This window comes from Talaromyces marneffei, chromosome 1, assembly GCF_009556855.1.
Source record: "Talaromyces marneffei chromosome 1, complete sequence".
In the NCBI taxonomy this organism is placed as follows: Eukaryota; Fungi; Ascomycota; class Eurotiomycetes; order Eurotiales; family Trichocomaceae; genus Talaromyces; species Talaromyces marneffei.
In genome coordinates this window covers 5650536-5673297 of record NC_072348.1, presented here as the reverse complement: position 1 = coordinate 5673297, position 22762 = coordinate 5650536, and the positions used below count along the sequence as shown (strand labels likewise).

The 22762-nt window shown below is 48.4% G+C and overlaps 7 protein-coding genes across 7 annotated transcripts; 5 read left to right on the top strand and 2 right to left on the bottom strand.

Moving 5' to 3' along the window:
- Nucleotides 1–773: 773 nt before the first annotated feature.
- On the top strand, nt 774–2977 carry EYB26_002078 (uncharacterized protein; the record flags this gene model as incomplete). Its single annotated transcript, XM_054261386.1, has 5 exons — nt 774–860; nt 925–1519; nt 1569–1772; nt 1828–2657; nt 2708–2977. The coding sequence occupies 5 exons, from the start codon at nt 774–776 to the stop codon at nt 2975–2977; spliced, it is 1986 nt and encodes a 661-aa protein (XP_054117361.1).
- A 1042-nt stretch (nt 2978–4019) lies between these two features.
- EYB26_002077 (uncharacterized protein) lies at nt 4020–6077 on the top strand (the record flags this gene model as incomplete). The annotated part of the gene is made up of 2 exons (XM_054261385.1): nt 4020–4065; nt 4114–6077. The coding sequence occupies 2 exons, from the start codon at nt 4020–4022 to the stop codon at nt 6075–6077; spliced, it is 2010 nt and encodes a 669-aa protein (XP_054117360.1).
- A 147-nt stretch (nt 6078–6224) lies between these two features.
- EYB26_002076 (uncharacterized protein) lies at nt 6225–7401 on the bottom strand (the record flags this gene model as incomplete). The annotated part of the gene is made up of 4 exons (XM_054261384.1): nt 6225–6673; nt 6735–6877; nt 6930–7318; nt 7369–7401. 4 exons carry the CDS (start codon nt 7399–7401, stop codon nt 6225–6227), a joined length of 1014 nt encoding a protein of 337 aa, XP_054117359.1.
- Nucleotides 7402–7699: 298 nt separating this feature from the next.
- EYB26_002075 (uncharacterized protein) lies at nt 7700–8839 on the top strand (the record flags this gene model as incomplete). The annotated part of the gene is made up of 1 exon (XM_054261383.1): nt 7700–8839. One exon carries the CDS (start codon nt 7700–7702, stop codon nt 8837–8839), a length of 1140 nt encoding a protein of 379 aa, XP_054117358.1.
- Nucleotides 8840–9079: 240 nt separating this feature from the next.
- On the bottom strand, nt 9080–11105 carry EYB26_002074 (uncharacterized protein; the record flags this gene model as incomplete). Its single annotated transcript, XM_054261382.1, has 2 exons — nt 9080–10392; nt 10475–11105. The coding sequence occupies 2 exons, from the start codon at nt 11103–11105 to the stop codon at nt 9080–9082; spliced, it is 1944 nt and encodes a 647-aa protein (XP_054117357.1).
- An 860-nt stretch (nt 11106–11965) lies between these two features.
- EYB26_002073 (uncharacterized protein) lies at nt 11966–13662 on the top strand (the record flags this gene model as incomplete). The annotated part of the gene is made up of 5 exons (XM_054261381.1): nt 11966–12197; nt 12270–12598; nt 12659–12752; nt 12808–13016; nt 13075–13662. 5 exons carry the CDS (start codon nt 11966–11968, stop codon nt 13660–13662), a joined length of 1452 nt encoding a protein of 483 aa, XP_054117356.1.
- Nucleotides 13663–16408: 2746 nt separating this feature from the next.
- On the top strand, nt 16409–21885 carry EYB26_002072 (uncharacterized protein; the record flags this gene model as incomplete). Its single annotated transcript, XM_054261380.1, has 5 exons — nt 16409–16571; nt 16649–16972; nt 17033–17205; nt 17262–21275; nt 21334–21885. 5 exons carry the CDS (start codon nt 16409–16411, stop codon nt 21883–21885), a joined length of 5226 nt encoding a protein of 1741 aa, XP_054117355.1.
- Nucleotides 21886–22762: the final 877 nt, after the last annotated feature.

Below are 22762 nucleotides of genomic sequence, written 5' to 3'. Positions count from 1 at the left end.
AGCTGTCAGTTCAGACGATTTCCGCATCGGAGGCGCATGGCGAACAGTCAGAATTGTAGCGGGCCCTCAGGCTCCGAGACCGCTTTTCGGGAAACCGAATACCCGTCGCTTTGCTCTTGCGATGGATAGTTATAAAGTAGTTATCTTAGAAGTAGTCATTTTGTAAGCATTTCTTGTGAGAGAGCCCAGTTGATCCTTGGGTTAAAGCAGATGCCGAATGGCACGCGGCAAATGATTGATAAGGAAGTAGGAACATCTTCTTTTCGTCTACGGTAGAAGACGATTCGAGGTTCGCGACTCTCACTAGTAACTAGTTAGGGATTCTCAGAGAGCAATCACGTCAATGCAGAGCCCTGACTTGGCTACCAAATCCAAGAAGACGATGATGCGATCGTGCAAGACGCACGAACCCAGCATTGCAAACAAGAATCAGACGAGTGCTTTGTTGCACAATCGACAAAACAATAGGAAGATCAAGATTCTTGGAACTCGCGTGCTCACAGAAAGAACGTGTCACCCAGATTCAGTTAGTACGGACGGTTCGACTGTAAGTTACTAGTAACATTACGATAATTACCCGCACCCGCAGCGATTCCGTCTGTATGGCGGAGTAAATTACGGCAAACCCTGGTAAATGAGCCGAGCCCGTATTATCATCGCCAAAACAGCTCCACCAGTATTTGTTGTCTTTTCAACCCGAAACACCTTCGCATTCCAACCTAACACCACTCGCTACGTTACTCCTGAGTACCCTATACAGCTCTATCCTCCAGATGGAGGATCAAGGCCACGATGGGTACCCCGAGGGCTCGTGGGACACAGGCTCTGTAGACGACTCGCTGCTGGGAACCGGCATAACGGTACTTGCGCACTGGACCTGGATAACAACATTGAACATGAGTCTAATGCAGGATATATCAACAGACACGCCATCTAGAAGCATTCGGTCGAAAAGTCACGTCGACAGCTAGCCATCTCATGGGTCCTACGTCTGATCCCCACTATCAAAGTGCTTTAACCGACATCCATCGCGAACTACGACGACCCGCGCTTCAACGGCGGATGTTCTCTCTCACCAAAACCTCTCCAACGGACCTCGTACGCTCGAAGCTATCGACCTCCGAGATCCAATCGAGAGCACTTTCTTCTCTTCCCGACGAGCTACTTGCCAACATACCCGAAGATAACAGCAGCTATTCCCTTTTCCAAGGCTTTCAAGCTACTCTCCCCGAATCAGAACAAGAACAACACAAATCACATCATAGACGAAGTTCGAAACATCAAAAGTTGATTGCCGATGCAGGACCTACGAAATTACTACCGTCTTCGAAACGCGGTTTGAAAGCTGAGCGGGAACGAATGAACCACCGACTAGAGATGATGGGCATACGGAAGAACATGTGCAGTGCCGAGATACACGAGATAGATAACAAGATCACCAATTTGAACAACATGCGGCAAATAGTGTTGGATCGTCTGGCCGGTTTGGAGATGGATGAGACCGAGCTGGAAAATCAGAGTATGACCCTCTTCGCTTTTGTTGTGTTCGGGTAAACTGATTGCTGTAGTTGTCGAGCTGGATGATAAAATAGAGGATATGGATGATGATGAGGAGGAGGAAGAGGAAGAAGCAGCTACGGCTAAAGCAACGCCAACCTCAGAAACAAACAAATCTTCAGAGGATGCAGCTCTTGATGCGTCGTTCATGTCCGAATCTATATATCAGAAGCTACCGACAACGTCACCACGTGGTCGAAAAGTGAGATCTATAAGTATGCTTCATCCAACTTGAAGGCGATTGGAAGACAGGCTAATAATGGTGACTAGGGAAAAAATCCATGCCTATTCTTCATGAGCATCTTGCTCCAGGCACTGCGATGAAGGAAATTCCAGCGCACAACGATATAATTACCGCTCTCGATTTTGACTACCCGTTTGGCACATTAGTCACTGCAGCTTTAGATGATACTGTCCGCGTGTGGGATCTTAGTGCGGGAAGGTGTGTCGGATTTTTAGAGGGTCACCATGCCTCGGTTAGGTGTTTGCAGGTCGAAGACAACCTTGTCGCAACAGGATCCATGGATGCGTCCATCCGTATCTGGGATTTGAGCCGCGCTCAACCAATTCCTCAAACCGAACGCATCAACAAGTCTGCGAAAGACGAGGATGCTGAAGAAGGCGATGGAGCTGATGACTCGGCCGCAGCATCGCACACTGCGTCTAACATGGCCGATTGCGAGATCTTTTCTCTAGAAGCTCACGTCGATGAGGTAACAGCTCTCCATTTCCGTGGCAACACGCTTATATCCGGCTCAGCGGACAAGACCTTGCGCCAATGGGATCTCGTCAAGGGACGCTGTGTACAGACATTAGATGTCTTATGGGCAGCTGCTCAATCATCGACATCAGTCCCGACCAGTAGTAGTTCACAATGGCGTCCAACAGGACGCTTACCAGATGCATCGGCAGACTTTGTCGGTGCAGTACAGTTTTTCGACGCCGCTTTGGCCTGTGGCACTGCCGATGGAATTATTCGATTGTGGGATCTACGGAGTGGACAAGTGCACCGCAGTCTGATCGGGCACACCGGTCCTATTACATGTCTACAGTTTGATGACGTGCATCTGGTTACTGGCAGTTTAGATCGAAGCGTTCGGGTATGTCCTCTGTCCAAGTCTTAATGAAGGTAACTTACTGACTATTCTAGATATGGGATCTACGTACAGGATCAATTCATGACGCCTTTGCATACGACAACCCGATTACAAGCATGATGTTTGACACTCGGCGCATTGCCTGTGCTGCCGGCGAAGGCGTTGTCAAAGTCTACGACAAGACAGATGGCCACCACTGGGACTGTGGTGCGGGGGCAGGCGAGGGCAGCGATAACGCGTCGATCGTCGAGCGCGTACGAGTTAAGGACGGCTATCTCGTTGAAGGTCGTAAGGACGGTATAGTCGGTGTTTGGACTTGTTAGTCACTCCTGCCGTGGGAATCTTACTGGTTATAGACTATTGGCGCTGGCTATATTTGTATTGTATATCAAGTTTCTTTGGCTATCCATCTTTTCTGTCGTGCTTGAAGGCGAAATGTGTATGTTTTGTGAAGCCGGGAGGGGCGTGTATCATATAACGAGATGGGGTGTGTACAATGAAGACGAATCTCATATTCCAATCAAGCTTACATGATAACGTCAAGGATAAGTTAACTACATCTTGAGCTGTAACGGTGAAAATGTACTCTCTGCAACCCTAACCCTATGCAGCATGTGCACGGACCAAGCACGTCGACGCGGCAGAAAACAAAGTCCGCCGCCAAATCACGCGTTCCAACACAGCGATATCAAACTACTCATTGAACAGCATCATCCATCAGCCGTCATTAAGCTATCAAATTAATCAAATCTTCATCCTATACAACTGCAAATTTGAAATTCAAGCACACATACATCTACTCGTCCCGTCACGCCAGGCACAAAGTTCTCAAGGCGTTGCGTGTATCAATCGAAACAGTCGCAGCCAATCAAATCGTTTGCGCTGTCATAAAGCAATATCGATTACTTTGAAAACTTCCGACATTTCATTCATTGTTCGAAGAAATTCTGCGCAATCGAGACTGATTTACGCAGACAATTGCTGTGGATAATCATCTCAAGTCTCTTTTTTGTCTCATCTTACATCTAAGGTTCGAAGAGAGTTTGCGACAATTCGACTTGCGCTCGAAAAGAGCCATTAAATCCTTGACTTGATAGTTGGCCCAAATCAAAAGACATAGTATTATGTCTTGCAGCATGTGATTGCCATCAAATCTTGTTATTTTACTGGTTTGATTGATGTTGTCGATCTGACTGTTGTGATAACCGTCAAACGAATGTTGTCCGACTGGATGAATCAAAATCTCTAGTCGAGGTGGGCTATTCGACTTGTCTTCTCAAATACTTCGCGTGCATGCGAAGATAGAATTTAACTGCTCCTCAACCACAGCCTTAATTCATTGTCTACACGCATAAATCATACACCATGCGTAGGACAAGCCAACAGAGAGATCCAGCTTACAGCCCTTCTGGTAAGTTTTTCCCAGCCAGTCACAAGCTTGTAATCTAACAGCCAACAGGACGAAGATACTCCCTGGATCCAAGCTCTCCAGTACGGCGCTCAGAGCGTCTAGGGAATGGAAGTCAATCTTCAACGCCTTCTTTCGTACTACGCGCTACTACACCTGATGCTAGGCAGCTTCACCAGGCATTACGTGCCGCATCTGAGAGCCCAAGCAAGGAAAGACGTGATATCAGAGCAAGAAGCAGTATCCATTCCAGCGTCACACCCTCACCTCCGGTTCAGCGAACAATTTCCAGCACATCTACCCCTGCAGCCCCCTCTCTCAACCCCGCCATTACCACAGACAACGAAAATCTAGAACAACAAACTGATCGTGGTTTCTCATTCTTTCGATATCCTCGTCTGCCATCTATTGGGTTTGGCATGAAGGCTGCTTCTATCGTACTGAGCTCCCCGCAAGGTGAAGATTCTGCCTTCAACGACAATGCATCTGTAATATCCTGGCAGTTGGAACGGGAGTTGCATCGGGATAATCTACAGCGAACAAAGCCAGAGCCAGAGATAAGCTCATATGGACTTGGACCTAGAGAAGGACGCAATATTAGAAAACCTCCTCGGCGATTATCGGGACTTACATGGACTAATGATACAACGCATTCGGTGGATAACAGCAATACAACTAATCATTACGATAATGACGTGAAAGATGACGAGGAGGAGGAGGAGGAGGAGGAGGACAAGGCGTCAGAGCTTTCTGCAGTAAGGACTGCTCCCGCAAGGACGGTAATCTCAACAAATGTTGTCCGAGACTCTGCGGACGAAAGTGTGGCCAATAGTTCACGACCGCCAACTGCTGATCAACCTGCCCCAGTCGATAAACCTCGCCGACCGCTTCTGTTTGAAGAACAACAACAACAACACGAGAAAATGAAAGAAACGCGATGGCCTCTTTTCCTTGTCACGATGACACTGTTTGTAACGATCTTCGCAATCACGACATACTTTCTCACTGGTTATCTGGGTTCCAACGACTTTTTCCCACAGCAACCAAAAAGTCCTTATCCTACACTCAACGCGACAGAGGGCAATATAGTCTCTCAAATATCCAAAGAAATGACACAACTCGCAAATCAGATATCGGTTGTGTCTAGAGATGTGCATGTTCTAAGATACGAATATCAACATGGTGTTGGCCAAGACACGATTGTGAAGCCAACACCCGACCTTGAACCACGAATCAACTTTCTCTCGCCAGGTCTGGGTACGCGTGTCAATCGAAAACTCACGAGTCCCAGCGTCGGCATTCGAAGGACACTCCCACGACGTCTTTACGAAGGCCTAACGGGGAAAGGATCACCACAACCAAACCCTCCTGAAACTGCATTAGAAGCATGGGATGATATCGGCGATTGCTGGTGCGGCGCACCCAGCAAAACCGGCCAGGGACAACTACAACTCGCTCTTGAGCTGGGTCAGCGTGCCGTACTCAACGAGGTTGTCGTCGAACATATTTCAGCGAGTGCATCCCCAGAGCCAGGTGTTGCGCCCCGCGAGATGGAATTGTGGGCGCAATTTAAACCCTTTCACGGCCAGCAGCCGGCGAAAGCAACCGAAACAGAGACGGCGATCACTAATGAATCCATCACCAAAAAGACCGGCTGGTTCGGTCTCTTTCATTCCTCCACCTCTTCTTCCTCCTCCTCCTCCTCAACATCATCCAAACCAGCTGCCCCATCCTCCCTCTCCTCAATCCTAGGCTCAATCCTCAAAACTCTCCACCAAGCATACCCCTCCGATCCCGAAACCGCATACGCCAACGACAGGCTCTTAGGCCCTACATATTTCCGCCTCGGAGAATGGGAATACGATCGAACGGGTAGCACAGTTCAACACTTTGCGCTAGATGCGTTGATTGATTATCCGATGCTGAGGGTGGATAAGGTTGTGGTGAGGGTCAAGTCCAATTGGGGTGGAAATCATACGTGTTTGTACCGGGTTAAGGTGCATGGACATGCTTAGATTATGGCAACTATGGCTTAGCTTTTTAATGCGAGTACTATTTCTCGTTTTGTGCACGGAGCTTTCTTTAGCATTTAGATTCTCAACGTGATTAGTGCAGTAGAAGATTTTAATTGTCATCACGCTGGTTCTTCGCCCAGGCTTCAATCAATATTTCTTCATTCTCACCCAACATCCCTCACCACTCGACACAACTAATGTAAGCACCTGCTCCTCCTGCCCAACAACAGACCAATCACCCCCAGCCATCTCTATGCTCTCAAAAACCTGCAAAATCCTAACAACCGTATATCCCGCCTCTAACAGCGCAAACTCCTGTCCAAGACATACCTGCGGCCCTCCATTAAATGGCAAATATCCCCACGCACCTACTCTGGCCAAAAGAGTCGGATCTTCCCACCGCTCGGGTCGAAAGGTGTCTGCATCCGGACCGTAGATGTCCTTTCGACGATGCATGGCGTACACGCTGTAACCGACTGCTTCGCCTTTGCGGATGAGGATAGGATCAGTCCCATGGGGGCCGCCGCCTGTAGGGAGGGTGGTTGTTCGGACGGCGGCGCGAGCGTTTACGGGGACGGAAGGGTATAAGCGGAGGACTGGTAGGTTATCAGGGTTGGACTCGAAAATCTAAAAAGACGGGTAGATAGAATAGGATACCTTCTTTGATGACATTTGACAAGTAAGAAAGTTTCTTGAGCTGGGCGATTGTTGGTTCTGGTGCCTCAGGGCCGACCCCTAGGGCATCTTTGATTTCGCGGCGGAGTTTGGATATGGCTTGAGGGTGTTGTAGGAGAAGTCGCCTATACACTGTCAGTGCTTCGAGTGCATTGAACAGAAAAGGTCTAATCTTACAAAGTCCATGTCAGACAGCATGCAGTCGTATCCCTTCCAGCTAAGAGGATATTCAAACATTGGCTCCGTAGAAACTTCGGATCCTTGCTTTCTTGGATCAATGCATCAACAAATGTATAAGCTTCTTCTGACTGGGCCGTGAGATTCTCAGCTGAACACCCCAAAGCCTTTCGAACAGCGCTATCGACAAATTCATGACAGATTCGACAAGCTCGGCGAAATCTCGGACCTCCCAGAAGCCAGTATAAGTCACCTAGTGGCCCTCGTTGCGCAAGATAATCTTGACCAGTATTCGGTTCGTCGCCACTGCGGTGTGTACCACGACGCCAAATGAATTCTTCGATATCCCACAACCCGTTAGTAGCGTTTACACAGGGCGATCTTGGTTTCTAAAGGAGTTACAGGATATCCTCCTCAAACAGATGACAGATATCCATACCCAAAAGCAACAGCGCTTTGTAGTATACGGCATTGGAGGATCAGGGAAGACCCAGTTCTGTTCCAAATTTGCGGAGCAAAACCGAGAGAGGTATGTTCGTGGTTTGTTTGGCGCCTAGCCAGCCTCCTGCCGAGAAATCTTTTTGCTAACGTTTCGTCACTGGAAACTTTGGATAAGAAAAGGCGATACTGAAGCCGATGAGGTCTTTCGCAGAGATATCCTACCACATGTCGATCATGTACGCAATTGTCAACAAGCTATAGAGTACAAAATTATGGCGAATAGGAAACAACGGTGGTTTGGACTCGTACAATGGCCCGGTGTAGGGTCAATGTTTGGCCCCGCGCAAGCAAGACTTTATGCAAAATTCAGCCTTGTATTTGCGCAAAATGGGCGTTGGAATGATGCTGAGACGCTTCAGTTGATAGTCAAAAAGTATACCGACAGCGTTTTAGGACTAGATCACGCAGTTAGTCGGCGTATAACTCTGGCATTGGCAATTACCTACTACAGTCAAGGCCGAGGTGACGAAGCGGGAGACCTACAAGACACCGTTTTGCAGGCATGCATGGCATCTTTAGGGCCCAATAGTGGCGAAACCCTGACGACTATGGATCTCTTTGGGCAAACCAGATGGCAACAAGGAAGATATAGTGAAGCTAGGATGCTACAGCAGCATGCAGTCGATGGCCTTATCAAGCTGAGAGGCCCAATGCATGAGGATACCCTTAGCGCTATGGGTAACCTGGGTAAGACGGTGGCGAAATTCTTGGACGATGAAAGCCTGGAGGAAGCCGGGCGCCTGTTAAAATCCGCTTTTGATGGGATGAGCGAGGTACTCGGCCCAACACACCTGAAGACACTGGCCGTAAAGGAGGATCTGGCTGCACTTGCTCTGCAGTTGGAAGAGCAATTACCTTTGGCGGAGAAGATGGAGCAGGAAGTCCTTGATTGCCGCAAGGTGAAATTGGGTAAAGAAAATCCATATACACTACTCACGATGGCACTATTGGCCAGAATCAAAACTGCAATGGGTCAGCATGATGATGCAGAAGCACTTATCTGCAGTGCCCTGGAGATTGCAGATCGTAATCTTGCGGAAGCCCACATCGGAACCTTGATGGGAAGGACGGTGCTTGGAATAATATTGATAAATCCACGGAGATTGAAAGAGGCCGAAATAGTACGTTCCATTGTGATTGAAAAACAGCGTAATCTGTCACAACATGGAGGTGAATTTCATCCAGACAGACTGGGCGCTATGATTGAGCTTGCTAGATGTTATAGGTTGCAAAAAAAGTTTGATGAAAGCATACGGCTTTGCGATGAAACTATCGAGGGACTTCGGACTATAAGTTTGAAGCAGCATCCTCTTGAAAGAAAGATGCAGGTACAGAAGGTCGAGTTACTTGAGCTGAAGCGCGAGGCCGAAGAGAGGAACAATGCAAATCAGACCGGAGATGTAGGATAATGAGCAGAATTTGGGAGATAGTTCCTTCTGGCTCATTTTATTGATGCAATCAGATGAGACAGCATATTAACTGCTAGAAATTGATATTCACGGCAACTAACTATCTACCATTTCTCGTCTGTTGACAGCCTTGGAACCCTATCGCAGTATCGACATATTACCTAGGTAATCTCTGTTGTATATTCAATACTATTTGGCATGAGATTAATCAACCCTAGTTTTGTACCGAATCAGTCTAAATCAGAGCCTCGTCTCTCTATATACCTTTTCCATTCCAAACCTTTTAATATTCCTTGTCGTCTCCTCCGGCGTCGAAAACATGTACTGCGTATAAATCGAATCACGGGGCATATTCTCCTCCCCCAAATGCCGATTCAACAACTTGTCGCCTAGCACATTCCCAAAACTCCAGCTATTATCTGGTTGAATCTCATCATATCCCCATTTGGTCAGGTTGTACGGATTGAGTTCCGTGGTCAGAAACCGGTCTCCACGGACCAGCGCAACGGCATCGGAAAGGATTACGTAGGTGATTGTACGACCGGCGCATAGGCCTGTAGCCTCTTGCCTAGGTTTGGCCTGTTCGGCGACAAGACCGCGATACAGCTCGACGTCTGCGATGTCGCCGTACAGATCCTTCAGAGCAGTGGCGATGGCTTCATTATCGTTCATCTCTGAAAAGGTTCTGTATGGGCGCAGATTGCAGAGTGTGCGGAGCTCGTTGAGCGTACAGACCCCTAACTCGCGAGCATGTCGTATGCTCATGATTTCGATGTCTTTGAATACGTTGGGTACTTGACGACCACCGAAAGCGCCAGCGCTCGACTCGGTGGCCCGTTTGATGAAGTCGGCAAGAGCGGCGTCGGGGTACTTGTGAGTTTTGGGGTCACGCTTGACTTCAGGATTTAAGGCAAAGTAGGTCCTACAACGGGGGTCGGTCGATGCACGCTCGTCATGTCGTTCTTGGACAAACGCTGGAATACGGGCAGGTAATATCGAGCCCAGCCTGTTATTCATCCAGTTTGGACCCAATCTCTTTTCTAGATCTTCAAAGAGCCCTTCGATCCACTGCTCGTCTTCCACGGAAATTGCGCTATGCCAGCGGTAGATGAAGTTGAACTCAATCGAGCACTGATTACCTGTAGCTTTTGGAATGTCATTTTTGGTGGAAGGGGAAAATTCTTGATTGATTGGCAAAGTCCACGTTGTGTTTTCCCGATTGATACCTAACAGCATGCGCACATAATCTTTCAGCACTACCGTCGCAAACGTGCCGACGTTGATGTTCCTCGCTGTCTGAAACAGGTGCTCGTCAAGAAGCTCCAGGCCTTGCTGGTCGTCATTCTTCGGTACGGCGGAAAAGCGTGGATCATCTTTGCTTTCGATCAGTAACTGTTCGGCGATCCAGTTGTGGTTTCGGCACCAGAGGAGGGCCATGGCGATGACGCCTGGTGGTTTTAAATCCAGACGAGGATCGGCAAAGACATCGGCATGAAGCTTTCCGCAGTGGCCTGCTTTATCGCGGACAGAGTCTTGCATTTCTTGATTCCAGCCTATACACTGTCAGGGAATGTGGAAATGTTGATAGACGAACATCATGGGATTTGCCATAAAGCCAAGCCATATCCACATAACTCGTCGTCTTGTTTCTGAAACGGTTCGTGATGTCGGTATTGAACAAGTCATGCGTGATCAAAGTCGCCATATAAAACATGTTGGCCGATATGCCGCAAGGATGCTTTCTGAATCCCCCATCAGCCGGCGTCCGTCTCCTGAAGAGCTTCTCAAAAACATCCTCGGGGCTAGGCAAGTCCTTGCTCTGATCCCTGCGGGACACGACGTTGCGAATGTACGCCTCGCCCGCCCGGCCAACTCGCGGTTCATAGAGATTATTAAACGAGCCATCCGCACGCCGATACTGAGGACCAGAATGTTGGGTCCAGCCGGGACATGGATTCGGAAGCGTGTCCCACAGCGACTGAACAACCCCATGTTCGAGGGTACTGCCCACGGCGGATTTGGGTTCCAGGGGCAGCTTGAATAACCAAGACATAAGCTTTTCCTGTCTCATCGCCCGGTCATCCACGCCGTCTCCCGTCTTCATTTGTGCGAGATATGTCGCGAGGGATTGGGCGTCTTCCGCTGTGGTTTTCAGACCGACGGCGTGCAGGTCTGCGATGATGCCGTCGACATGGTCTTTGGTTCCTTTTAAGATGACCTTGGAGTTGGTCGCGATATCGCCGAGGAATTGAGCTGCAGACTCCATGTCAAGCAGAGAGATGGCTCTATATAGGGTGGCGCGAAAAGTAATTACAAGGATTAAAATACTATTTTTTATTAAAAAAAAAAAAAGTTCGATCCCCAAAGTAGTGGACATTTAGCTAATTAGAAGAACCAGGTATGCGATTGTATAAGGTTTGTCTGCACTATACTTGAGGTGTGATGGTGGAGTGACGGTTTTATATATATTCTGCTGTCCCGTGGGTCTGCAGAATATCCAGTCACCAATCTTTGACTCAGTCGTATGAGACAATTGAGTCAACATACATATTGCATCGGAACTATTTTCCATTTTTTGCCCCAGAAGCATACTACGTAGGAATCAGAACCACACTGAATAGATTCTAGCCCCAAGCCGCGAAATCGTAACCCAAAAGGAAAGCTATGTCTGTCTCTTTGCGAAATAATGCTTGAGGAGCTTTGTCCGATATGCCAAATCATTATGATAGTCTAAAAAATGAGTAATTCATAAATCACGAGCGTGACATGTTTAAAGTTATTTAATGTCATGGTTACATGTAGGACAGCGTAAGGCTACCCTGTAACCTTAGGGCTAACCAAATGTTGCCTGCCACTCTTTAGGGAATAATATAGGTTTCCATATGAGCTTATTTACGAAGAAGTCTTCGCCACAGCCAAGCAGTCCGTTTCATAATCGAGACGGAGATCTTGATTCCTATCTAAATCACAGCTTGACGGCAGGCCCATTCTGGATACTGAGTCTGTTGTACCGCATCAAGAGGCATTCTGGCGTGAGTCTGGCTCAACAGACTTGTGCGACATTCCTTAAGCAAGAACAACCACTTTTTCCCTTTTGACTTTCAATGATCCATAAATTCACTTACCATGTCGCAACAGACAGCCGAACAGGCAAGCTACAAACGAATCATTCTCTGCGCCGATGGGACATGGTTGGCCTCCGACGTGGGCAATAAGTCCGTGCCTTCGAACGTCGCAAAGATTGCTCGAGCGATTGCTACCAGTGGTGCCGATGCCGATGGAATGATCGTGAAGCAAATCGTGTCATATTATTCTGGCCTGGGAACCGGAGATCTCCCGTTTCAGGCAGCTATCTATGGTGTGTTCCCAACTCGAATTATCAACTCCGTTTCGCTCAAACGAGCTTGACTGATGAGCTACTTATTCACAGGCTCCCTTGGTTGGGGTCTGGACGTAGAGGTGTGCCAGATGTATGATTTTGTCGCGAATAACTATGTGCCTGGTGACGAGTTGTTCTTCTTTGGCTTCTCGCGCGGTGCATTCAGTGTACGTTCAGTCGCCGGTCTGATCAGTGATGTCGGTGTCCTGTCTGCAGTGCACATGTCGCACTTTCCTGAGATGTGGAGGGCATACCGTGAGAATACAGACGGCAACTCGTTCACGAAGTCAACGTGGTATCAGAAACACAAGGATAAGCTGCGCTTGACGAATAATCTGAAAATCAAGGTTATCGGCGTTTGGGATACCGTTGGAGCTCTGGTATGTGATGGCATGATCGATGCCCCATTCTGTGTATTGAAATTGACCTTGTATGAGTAGGGAGTCCCCGAATGGCCCCTGGTGGGTTTAGCAGCAAAAGCTGGAATTCCAATCAATAAGCAGTATGCATTTCACAACACGAACCTAGCAAAAAGTGAGTAATCTCGCCGATACACTAATGTGCGATTGATAACAATGATTGCTATCAGATGTGGCGTATGCTTTTCAAGCGCTCGCCATCGACGAAAGACGACTCACCTTTCCTCCTACCCTCTGGCATGCGAGCCCTGGTGCTCCGGCCAAGGATCTTCAACAATGCTGGTTTCCTGGCGTCCACGGCAATATCGGTGGGCAAGCAGAATTTATACGCACCGCGAGTGACTATGAAGAAATCGGCGACATCGCATTTGCGTGGATGGTAAGTCCGTCCTCTCCTCCTTGCTTCAGTTGCAATCTTGATTGACTAACTTCCCCAGGTGGACAATCTTTCTGGCATGCTGACCTTTGAGGGGATTGCAATCAATAAGCTCATAAAACAGCATCACGACGCGCTTGTTGAGAACAACGCCAAAAACAACGTTATCAATGGTTGGGGCTGTGGACCGATTGTTTCCAATTTCGCCGGGCTGCAAGGCGCCTTCTTCAGGGCTCTTGGGAAGCAAGATCGCACACCAGGCAGCTATCCGCGAGATGCAGGCGACGGGATTAGTGGTGCCACGAATGAATATTTCCATCCGATCACTCGCATCCGAAAGTCCAAGCTCTCCAACTATCACCCAGCATCGCTGAATGGATATGCCCTCCAAGAGCCCGATGGCACTGCTGGTTGGCAGTGGGTCAAGAATGGCGTGGCGGCAATTCCCGAGTACGTGCTGCGCCCCGAGAAGACGATGAGTCTAGCGGTGTACGGGACAGGTGAATATAAGAACGTGGATAGCTTGTCTAGGTTGCTGTGCCCAGCAGCCGTTCTAGCAGACCTTGATAGGGACAACGGGGTGATACCTGAGAGTGATCAGGTGACAGCGGGGATAACAATGAAAGAGGTTGAAGGTATAGACGTCTGAGTCATTTGAGCAAGGGGCTGAGAGCGTTGGTCCAATGTACGGCGGTGGCCATCGACAACAAACAAAGGCAGAATAGATCTGTCAACTGGCTACTTTCAGTGAGCGAATCCAAGTGAAATATCAGACGAACTGAACTCTGCGGCCGAGGTGGCACATTGAAACAAGGTTGTCCTTGGGATCGAGGAGGACCTTTGAAATGACTTTCCTTCTGAGGATAAAGAAAGCCAGTCAACGTCCACACACCTGGTTAAAAGAGTGGTTGAAGTAGATGATAAACATTATTAATACCAAGGTTGCATGCAGCCTTTGGGGGACGTCGTGGAAGCCACAACCCTAACCCTAGCCGTAACCAGAATAGGAAGGTGCGGCTTTGGCTTCATCAAGCAAGGAAGGCGCTCTACCGGATTCGTTCTTAAGACGATAAATAAGCCTTACCACGTACAATAATTAGGAATTCGGCTGGCCGTGAGCATCAATGCAATGCCATAACACCAGGACTCCGTACAACCTAATCAGGGCACTTGCAAACACTCGTAAACGCTGCTTTGTCGTTTGTACCACATTTCTCCACACAATTGATGAGACGAACGACTTAGCTTGCCCCGTTTGTGCCGCAGTACTTGTACGAAACTGGCAGTCCATTGCCTGTTCTGTGCGTTAATCTCGAGGCCTCGGCCTTTTGGGATGATCATTATGAAACTTGAAACATTTCGAAGAGTTTGCTCAGTACGTACTAAGTAGGACTCCGTACTCAGCAAGGAGCGTGCGTATATACTAGTAACTTAACAGTTAACTACTGCTGTAGTAGACTAGTAACTTAGTCGCCAAGTGCAACGACAGAGGCGGCCATTCGCTGCCTGCATTAGCGCCAGGACGTGAGTGGGCGACCGTTGGGCTCTTTGTTTGGGACTAGCCTCGCAGCCACATTTTTCTTTTTGTGTATGTACTCCGTGCTCCCGGCTCCGTAATCCGTATGCGTGCGGGAAAAGCAAAGAAACACGGCGCGTTCGTTGGCCATACGGACGATGCAACTAACTAACTAACTAACTTATTTTCAGGAGACACTATTAATCAATTCTCGAGTGGAGCCTACGACTAGTTAGTTAGCTTGTTTCGCAGGAAGCCGGTGGAACAAAGTCCGTGACCGACCTGCATTGCTATCAACCGATTTCAGTGTTTCAACTATCTGGTGATTGGTCGGTTTGTTGAATATTTTCCCGCCGAGTCTACTACGTACTGCGGTAGTTCCTGTAGGTCGAGTCGGGATAATTGCCGCTTGATGATCAATCAACAATGAATTGTGAACTTTGCAGTACAGAAAGGACAGTCATCAAAACCTGGACTAGTGAGTGACTCTGGATATTACAAATTTAAATATATTTTTGGTTACCTAGGTAAGCTGTCGAATTGATGGCAGTAATCCGTGTGCGCGGAGTACGTACTCCGTCCAAACTTGCGCCGTGAGTACGGAGTCTGTACTACTGGTATGCATGCAGTCAAGCAGTCCAAGTATTTTCATCTTGGAGGATTGACCTATTGATATTTGATAATCAAGAACATGATGTTACTCCGTCCTTGATAGACATTGGAGGTTATGGATACTCCGTCGGTTGCACACAACCTGCTGGGTGGACAGACATGACATGACATCTAGCGGGAACCGAGGAGATAAGCAACCCAGACAGAATTGAAATTGAGTTCCAAGCTACATGACATGCCTTGCACTCGCATCCTGCAGAATCTTAGATATTGGCTGGATATCAAATAGAATATTCCATCAATGCACAGTGCACCGTACACACGCAGCAATAGCAAGGCATACATCTGCCAATGCAATGGCAAACAAAAACGGGTGATGTTAATCCTGATTTGCCTACATTGAGTGTCGAGTGGAGACGGCTGTTGTCCCGCGCAGCGCTAGTCTGGAAGGAGACTAGCAACAAGCTGCCCCTGGCTCTGTCGCAGAGACTCAGAGTGTGCCAGTGAGGTCGCTGTGGTGTCTCCAGGAGGGTCTAGGACCAACCAGGGCTAGAGCGGCAACTTCGGTGCTTTTAGTGAGTCGCCCATCCTTGGCACCCAACGGACCGCGCTACCGGCCCACGCTTGCCTCTTCCAGCGCTCTCCCCTGGCTGCCTTTCCCTCGCGCTCTCTGTCCCAAAAAATAACCCCGTCTTCTTTTCCCTTTCCTCCCTGTCACTCTCCATGTCGTGTCGAGAACTGGCTATGAGTTTGTTCTACGTGCATTGCGTGCAATCACCCTGAGAGAAGAACGAAGCGAAGTCTCTAGACGGTCCGCCCACTCAGACCGACTGCACCTTCCCTTTCGCTGGTACTTCGCGGGAGCAACCGCGAATCAGGGGTTAAACCAGCCGATTAACACAACACTACCGGCCCGGTAGTACCTACTCGACAAACAACACAATAATAATATTTACTTGACGAACCCGACACATCAATTTTCTGTGACTGCAGCCGCCCAGGACCTCTCTGTCGATACAATCTTTTTTTTCGGTTGCGAATTTCAGCTTTTTGTTTTCTACGTTCCTTATGAAATTAGCCTCTTCCCACTTCGCCTGCGTGTCGTATCTTATTACTCGATTTGGAGGAGAGCGTGTCGATTGACCGGTCTATTGTGCATCACTGTCTTTTCGCCCGCCCGCGAACTGGCTTCGGCCCACGGAGGTGTTTTGAATTGTGAGAGACGATACGACAGAAAATAAGATAGAACTCGAACACCACTGCAACCATGACGATATCTCCGCCCGGGTCGCCCGCTGCCCCAACGCCGACAACACGGCCTATGAGTGCTATTATTCGTCCTCCGAGGAGCATGAGTCGCATGAGCACCGGAAGCAGACCTGGCGACAGTCGCGCCTCGGATGAGGAGAGCAAGACAGCCGTCAAAGTTGGTATGTGAAAGGAAATAATCTATATATCCATTTGCGAATTCTGTTGTATGACGAACTGACCCGCGTTCTGTTTCTAGCTGTACGTGTGCGGCCACCGTTGAGACCAACCGACCCCGGTTACGAATTGATCCCTCAACGATTTCAGCGATCAATGGTCCATGTGACTTCACCGACCAGCCTAGCCGTTGATGTTCCTCAGGGACGCAAGTTGTTTGTGTTCGACCGTGTTTTCCCAGAGAGCACAGACCAAGAAGGAATATGGGAATACCTCAGCGACAGTGTCAACTCTTTCACGCAGGGCTACAATGTCTCGATTCTTGCCTATGGCCAATCTGGTGCGGGTAAATCATATACGATGGGAACATCTGGTCCTGGTGAACAAAACGACACTCGTGCTATGGGTATGAAATCGGGAAAGACAAGCATATAGAATGGTCTTGCTAACGATTATGTTCGTGCAGGAATCATTCCACGAGCAGCGCAGCTCTTGTTTGAGAGACTAGACGGCCCTAAACATAGTCGAACACAGTCATCCGGCCTTCGCACACCGGCTCGATATTCCATGAGCTCGCCACAGAGCTTCAACAGAAGCCCTGTGGAAAAGACATGGCAGCTAAAGGCAACATACGTTGAAGTGCGTTTCTCTGTTCTACCCATGATGCTTGTCTGGCTCTACTGACCTGTATTCAGATCTACAACGAACAACTTCGAGATCTACTGCTCCCAGATACGACACCTGTTGGGGATCGCAGCACCGTTACAATTCGCGAAGACGCCAAAGGCAGAATTATTTTGACTGGGCTTCATCAGGTGGATATCAACTCCTTCGACGACTTGATCGGCGCTCTCAACTTCGGCTCCAGCATTCGTCAAACCGACGCGACCGCGATCAATGCGAAATCCTCACGTTCCCACGCTGTCTTTAGCTTGAACCTGGTACAACGCAAGTCACCCGCCCAAACTATGACCGCAAAGGAGAAGCGCATGTCTGTGCCCGTAGAAGCTCTGACATCATCGGATGCAATCGTCACCGTAGACAGCAAGCTTCATTTCGTGGATCTTGCTGGAAGCGAACGTCTCAAGAACACTGGTGCTATCGGTGAAAGGGCTAAGGAAGGTATCTCCATCAATGCTGGACTGGCCAGTCTGGGAAAAGTCATCTCCCAGCTATCTTCTCGACAGTCTGGTGCTCACGTTTCATATCGTGATTCCAAATTAACTCGTCTGCTTCAAGACTCACTTGGTGGAACCGCCATTACGTACATGGTTGCCTGCGTGACACCAGCTGAATTCCATCTAAGCGAAACCTTGAACACCGTTCAATATGCGCAAAGAGCTAGGGCGATTCAGAGTAAGCCTCGCATCCAGCAAATCACAGATGAAAGCGACAAACAAGCCGTCATTGAACGCCTCAAGGCAGAAATTGCATTCTTGCGTCAACAGATTCGAAATTCCGAGACTGGAGATAGAAAGAGCGTTGTTCAGCCTGAGCGAAGCGAGCGTTCGAGCGATAGGGAAATGGAACTACAGAACCATTTGCTGGATATGCAAGAAAGCTACACTTCCCTGAGCCAGCGTCACGCGAAGCTCATCTCAGAGCTCAGTAAGGCCTCAGACCTTCAAACAGAAGACCCCGATGAACTTGCTGCCGCTATTGAAAACAGCTCAATTGAGAGACTGAAACGCTCTCATTCCTTTGCCGAGTCTGTGGAGCAAGTTGTTCTAGAATACGAGAAAACCATTCAGAGCTTAGAGTCGTCTCTTTCAAATACTCGATCCTCTCTGTCCAACACCGAAAGCTCCCTACTTGAACGCGAAAGCAAGTGCGCATTTATGGAGACTCTCAACGCACAACTACAGACTAGAGTACAGAAGTTGATGGAGCGTGAGAACAGCACCGAACATTATCTTCATGACCTTGAATCCAGGCTCGACGGTCATTCCACCGGAGAGGAGAAGAACTCTGCTCTTGTTAACGAACTGCGCAAAGAAATTGCCCGTGCTCGCGAGAACGAAGCAGGATGTGAAGACTACATCTCAACTTTGGAGGAACGACTGGCCGAGGCTGATCAGGACATGGAGCTGATGCAACGCGAGATTAACAGACTCGAGCACGTCATTGACCGTCAACGAAACTTGGGCAAACTGGACAACCTTCTATATGAACTTGACCATATTCAACAGAATGGCAACAAATCTCAAGTTCTCGAGTCCAAGCCTCCAGCAGTCAAAGACATTCGAACAAACCGAGCTCGCGGCAATACCCTCGATATTTTGACAGAAGCAGTGGAAACTGCTATCCCCGAAGATGACGACGAGGATTTGGGTGAGGATTCTGCAGGAAACGTGTTTTCTGAAGAAACCAGAGAACTAGACATTTCCTCCGGTGACGATGTTGATGTCGTTGAAGAGGAGGCTTCCGAAGCTAAGGAGATCGACGAGCATAGCCATAGCCCAGCTCAGTCAAAGTTCGTTGCTGAGAAGCTTGAGAATGTCACCCAAGAATTGTTGGACCTTCGGGTACAGCACGAGACGACGCAGAATGAATACGATCTTCTTGCTGCAAAATACGAAGAGGCATTGCGCGCTATGGCCGAAATGCAAGATCAGATCGACTTCAGTCGCCACCCCGTAGGACCTATGAATGTTGACACTCCTGTCGACAGTTCCTCCCGGCCACAATCTTTTTTAGAGAGCGTGAAGACCGAGGAAACCAAAACTGGCGGACAACATTCATCTTCTCGTTCGCTCTCTTCGGAGTTGTCCTCGGTCGAGCAGTCGGGGATCTCGCAGGACACATTTGATACTACCATCATGTCAACACAGGAGGACGTCCCGATTTCCAACGGAACTTCTCCACAGTCTGAAGAAGAGGTCAAGACTTTGCGTCAGCTTCTTCGCGAGCATGAGGAGGGTATGAATCTTGTTGCTCAAAAATATGCCCAATTAGAAGCCGAGCATGACGAGACTCTCATTCTCGTAGAGCAATTGAAGACCGATCTCCACAAATCTCGAAGACCTCAATCCCCAACAGCCTCCAGCCCAGGAGGTGCGTCAGTCATTCGTAGAATGACCAGCCAGAACCTTACGTCAACTGTGGACCGTGCCCACAGGTCTCTTGCGGCGCTACGAAATATTGCTTCCGAAGAGTTTGAACAGCGACCAGACACGATGCAAAATTTCGAGCAGAATCTCAATGCTGCCATGCATGAGCTCCATATTCGCATGGAGCGTATTCAAGCATTGGAGGCCGAAAACACCAACGTCAAGAAGGAGATGGAAATGAAAGCTACAATCATCTCCGGTTTGACACGAGAACGCTCGAGTTTGCAAGGCGCCAAACCTATGGATATGGCAATGGTGTCTCAAATGCGTGACCAAATCTTCCAGCAGGAGAGCCAAATGAGAGAAATGCAAGAAGCCCATGAGAGCCGAGAGCAAGAGCTTCGTGCTGAAATCGAGAAGCTCACCTCGGAACTGTCCTCTCATACCAAGAATGATCCTTCAGAAACCACTGTCGCCAATGGCACCGTGTTGTCTGGAGAATCTCTCGCCCGTATTGCCCAATTAGAGACTGAACTCGATGAATGGAAGGCTAGACACCAGACTGCCATCGAGGCATTGGAGGCGTCTGAACAGAAACTGCGTGAAACCTCGGCTGAATTGTCAGCTGCACTCGCTACAGTTGACGCACTCCGAGCGGAGCACGCCGATTCTCTTGAATCAGTGACCAACGAAAAGGCTGCCCTCCTGCAAGGCCGCGAAGAAGAGAGGAAGCAACAAGAATCTTATGTTGCTCATTTGCAATCGGAGATTGACGAGCACAAATTCACTATCTCAACGCATCTCGCCGCAATCTCCGAGCTCGAGGCGTCTCACTCCACCATCCAAGACCAATTGACACACCTCGCCTCCACCAAAGAGGCCAATGATGCCAACTCTGCGGTTTATCAATCACGAATTGCTGAGCTCGAGGATGAACTCGACTCACACAGGGCTCTTGTTGGCACTCATGATAGGGAATTAGCTACTCTGCGGGAGACCCACGCCCAACAATTGTCTGAACTGGAGAGCAGATCCGCTGCTGTCGACTCTGCCAAGGCTGATCACGATTCTTTCATTGCTCAGCTTAACGCACAACATGACGAGACCCTCACAGCTCTGCGATCAGAGATTGCTGGCTCGAAGCATGATTTGACCGGGTTACTGAACTCGATCTCCAGAGTCCTCGAGATCGAAGTTACTCCTGTGACAGTTGGTGATCAGCTAGAAGATTTAGTCTCGGAGAAGCGTAGTCTTGAAAGCAAATACGCCGATCTGATTGATGCACACGAGGATCTCCAAAGCCAACTAGAAACCCAGGGTGCTACTGCAGAGGAACCAAAGATATCGAATGAGGAACATGAAGCCAAGATTACTAAGCTTGCAACGTTGGTCGCAACACTTGAGGATAAGTTGAAAGAGAAGGAAGAACTTGTTAAGAAGAAGGATGCTACCATTGAGGAAATTTCAGCTGAGAAGCAGAAGAGCGTCCGTCTGGTTGAAGAGCTCGAGGAGCAGATTACCAACACTTTTGACCAACACCATAACCGTCTTTCCGTTATGCAGAACGAACGTCTGCAGGCGCTTGAAGAGGCTAACGTCAAGGTTGCCAACCTTGAACGAGATGTTGAAACATATCAAGTCCGTATCGAGCAGCTCGAGGTAAGACATCCACATTGTTGCGGTTTCGGGTACATGACGAATTGCTAACTTGTCGCAGCTCCAACTGAAGAACAGCGGAACAGAAATGACAATGGACCGCACCAATTCTCTCTCCTCTGTCCGCAAGAGTACTTCCACAACATCCCTCCCCTCTCCTCCGCCGGCCATCCCTCTCCCACCCTTGCCCAATATTGCTTCTGCTACTGCTGGAAATACCAACAGCATGTCTCCTCCCAGCTCTCGTCACGCTAGTCGCGAGTTGGTCAGCACTCAACTGATGGAAGACCAAGAAGCTCGTATCAAGACAATTGAAAAGCATCTCTATGCCGAGAAGCAACTCACAGCTACACTGGAAGAAGCCCTTGGAGATCTGGAGACTCAGAGCAACAAAATCAAGGCCGACATGGAAGCCTGGAAGAAGAAGGCTTGGCAGTATGAAGATGAGCTTCAGACTCTCCGGAAAGAGCGCAACTCCGCTCGCTTATCTTTGCAAGCTGTTGAGGAAGAGCGCAGTGCTCGCCGTGAAGCCGAGGCTGCTCGTGCCCAATTGGAAGAGCGCATGAATGCCATCAACAAAAAGAAGAAGAAGAGCACCCTCAACTGCTTCTAATCGAATAATCAACCTTGTATCTTAACCATCAGCCGTTGAACTGTACATGCCTTCATTCTTTTGTTTTATCCTTAACCCGCCTGAGAGTTCGCTTCCAAGTGGATTTTCAACCCTACCTTTTTTCCTTTCACCTTTACGATATTGTTTGTACGAATGAACGGGCTCCTGAAGTCTGATGTACATGCCCTCCTTTTCTTTATTGTTTTTCTCTTCTCTTACCAACTGTATTTTTTCTCTTCTTCCCCAACATACCCCTATTCGCCATTCTCAAGTGTTCCAGAATTGTCATGAGATCTTATCGGAAAATATGTTTTGTTTCTCTTTTTTTTTATATTTTCTTGAATGCGATTGTACTTATTCGTTTCCTTTCTTATTGATTCGTGTCTATTTTCAATCCTTCGCCATTCTGCACAAATGACGACCATTGATGATATTGGCGGAATAGTTGAATTTGACTATTTTGATATTATTATTATTTTTTTGTGCTGTTTGAGTGGGAGTTTCAATAAATTGTATGAACGTCGTATTACATAGGTAGTCTTTCAATGAATGTAGGCCTCGTTAGAGTAATCCAGGCGCCGTATAGTTAACTATATATACATCAAGGGAAAATAAGGAACTCTCAGCAGCTTCAACCCTAATTGCTGAACATCGGATAACCTAAAGAGAAAAATGACTATTGCTTGGTGTGTAATATGCCTGTGCCTCCTTGGAAGAACGATGCAACAATACTTTCACAGAACCGATCTAACTGGTTGGTGGTGGTGTACAGTACATGTGTTGCCCCTGAGCAAGTCTTGTCGGGGATTTTTAGGGGCAAGCCACTCTTCCATAAGACTTCCATGCTGATAACTAACTAACTAGTTAGTTAAGTTAC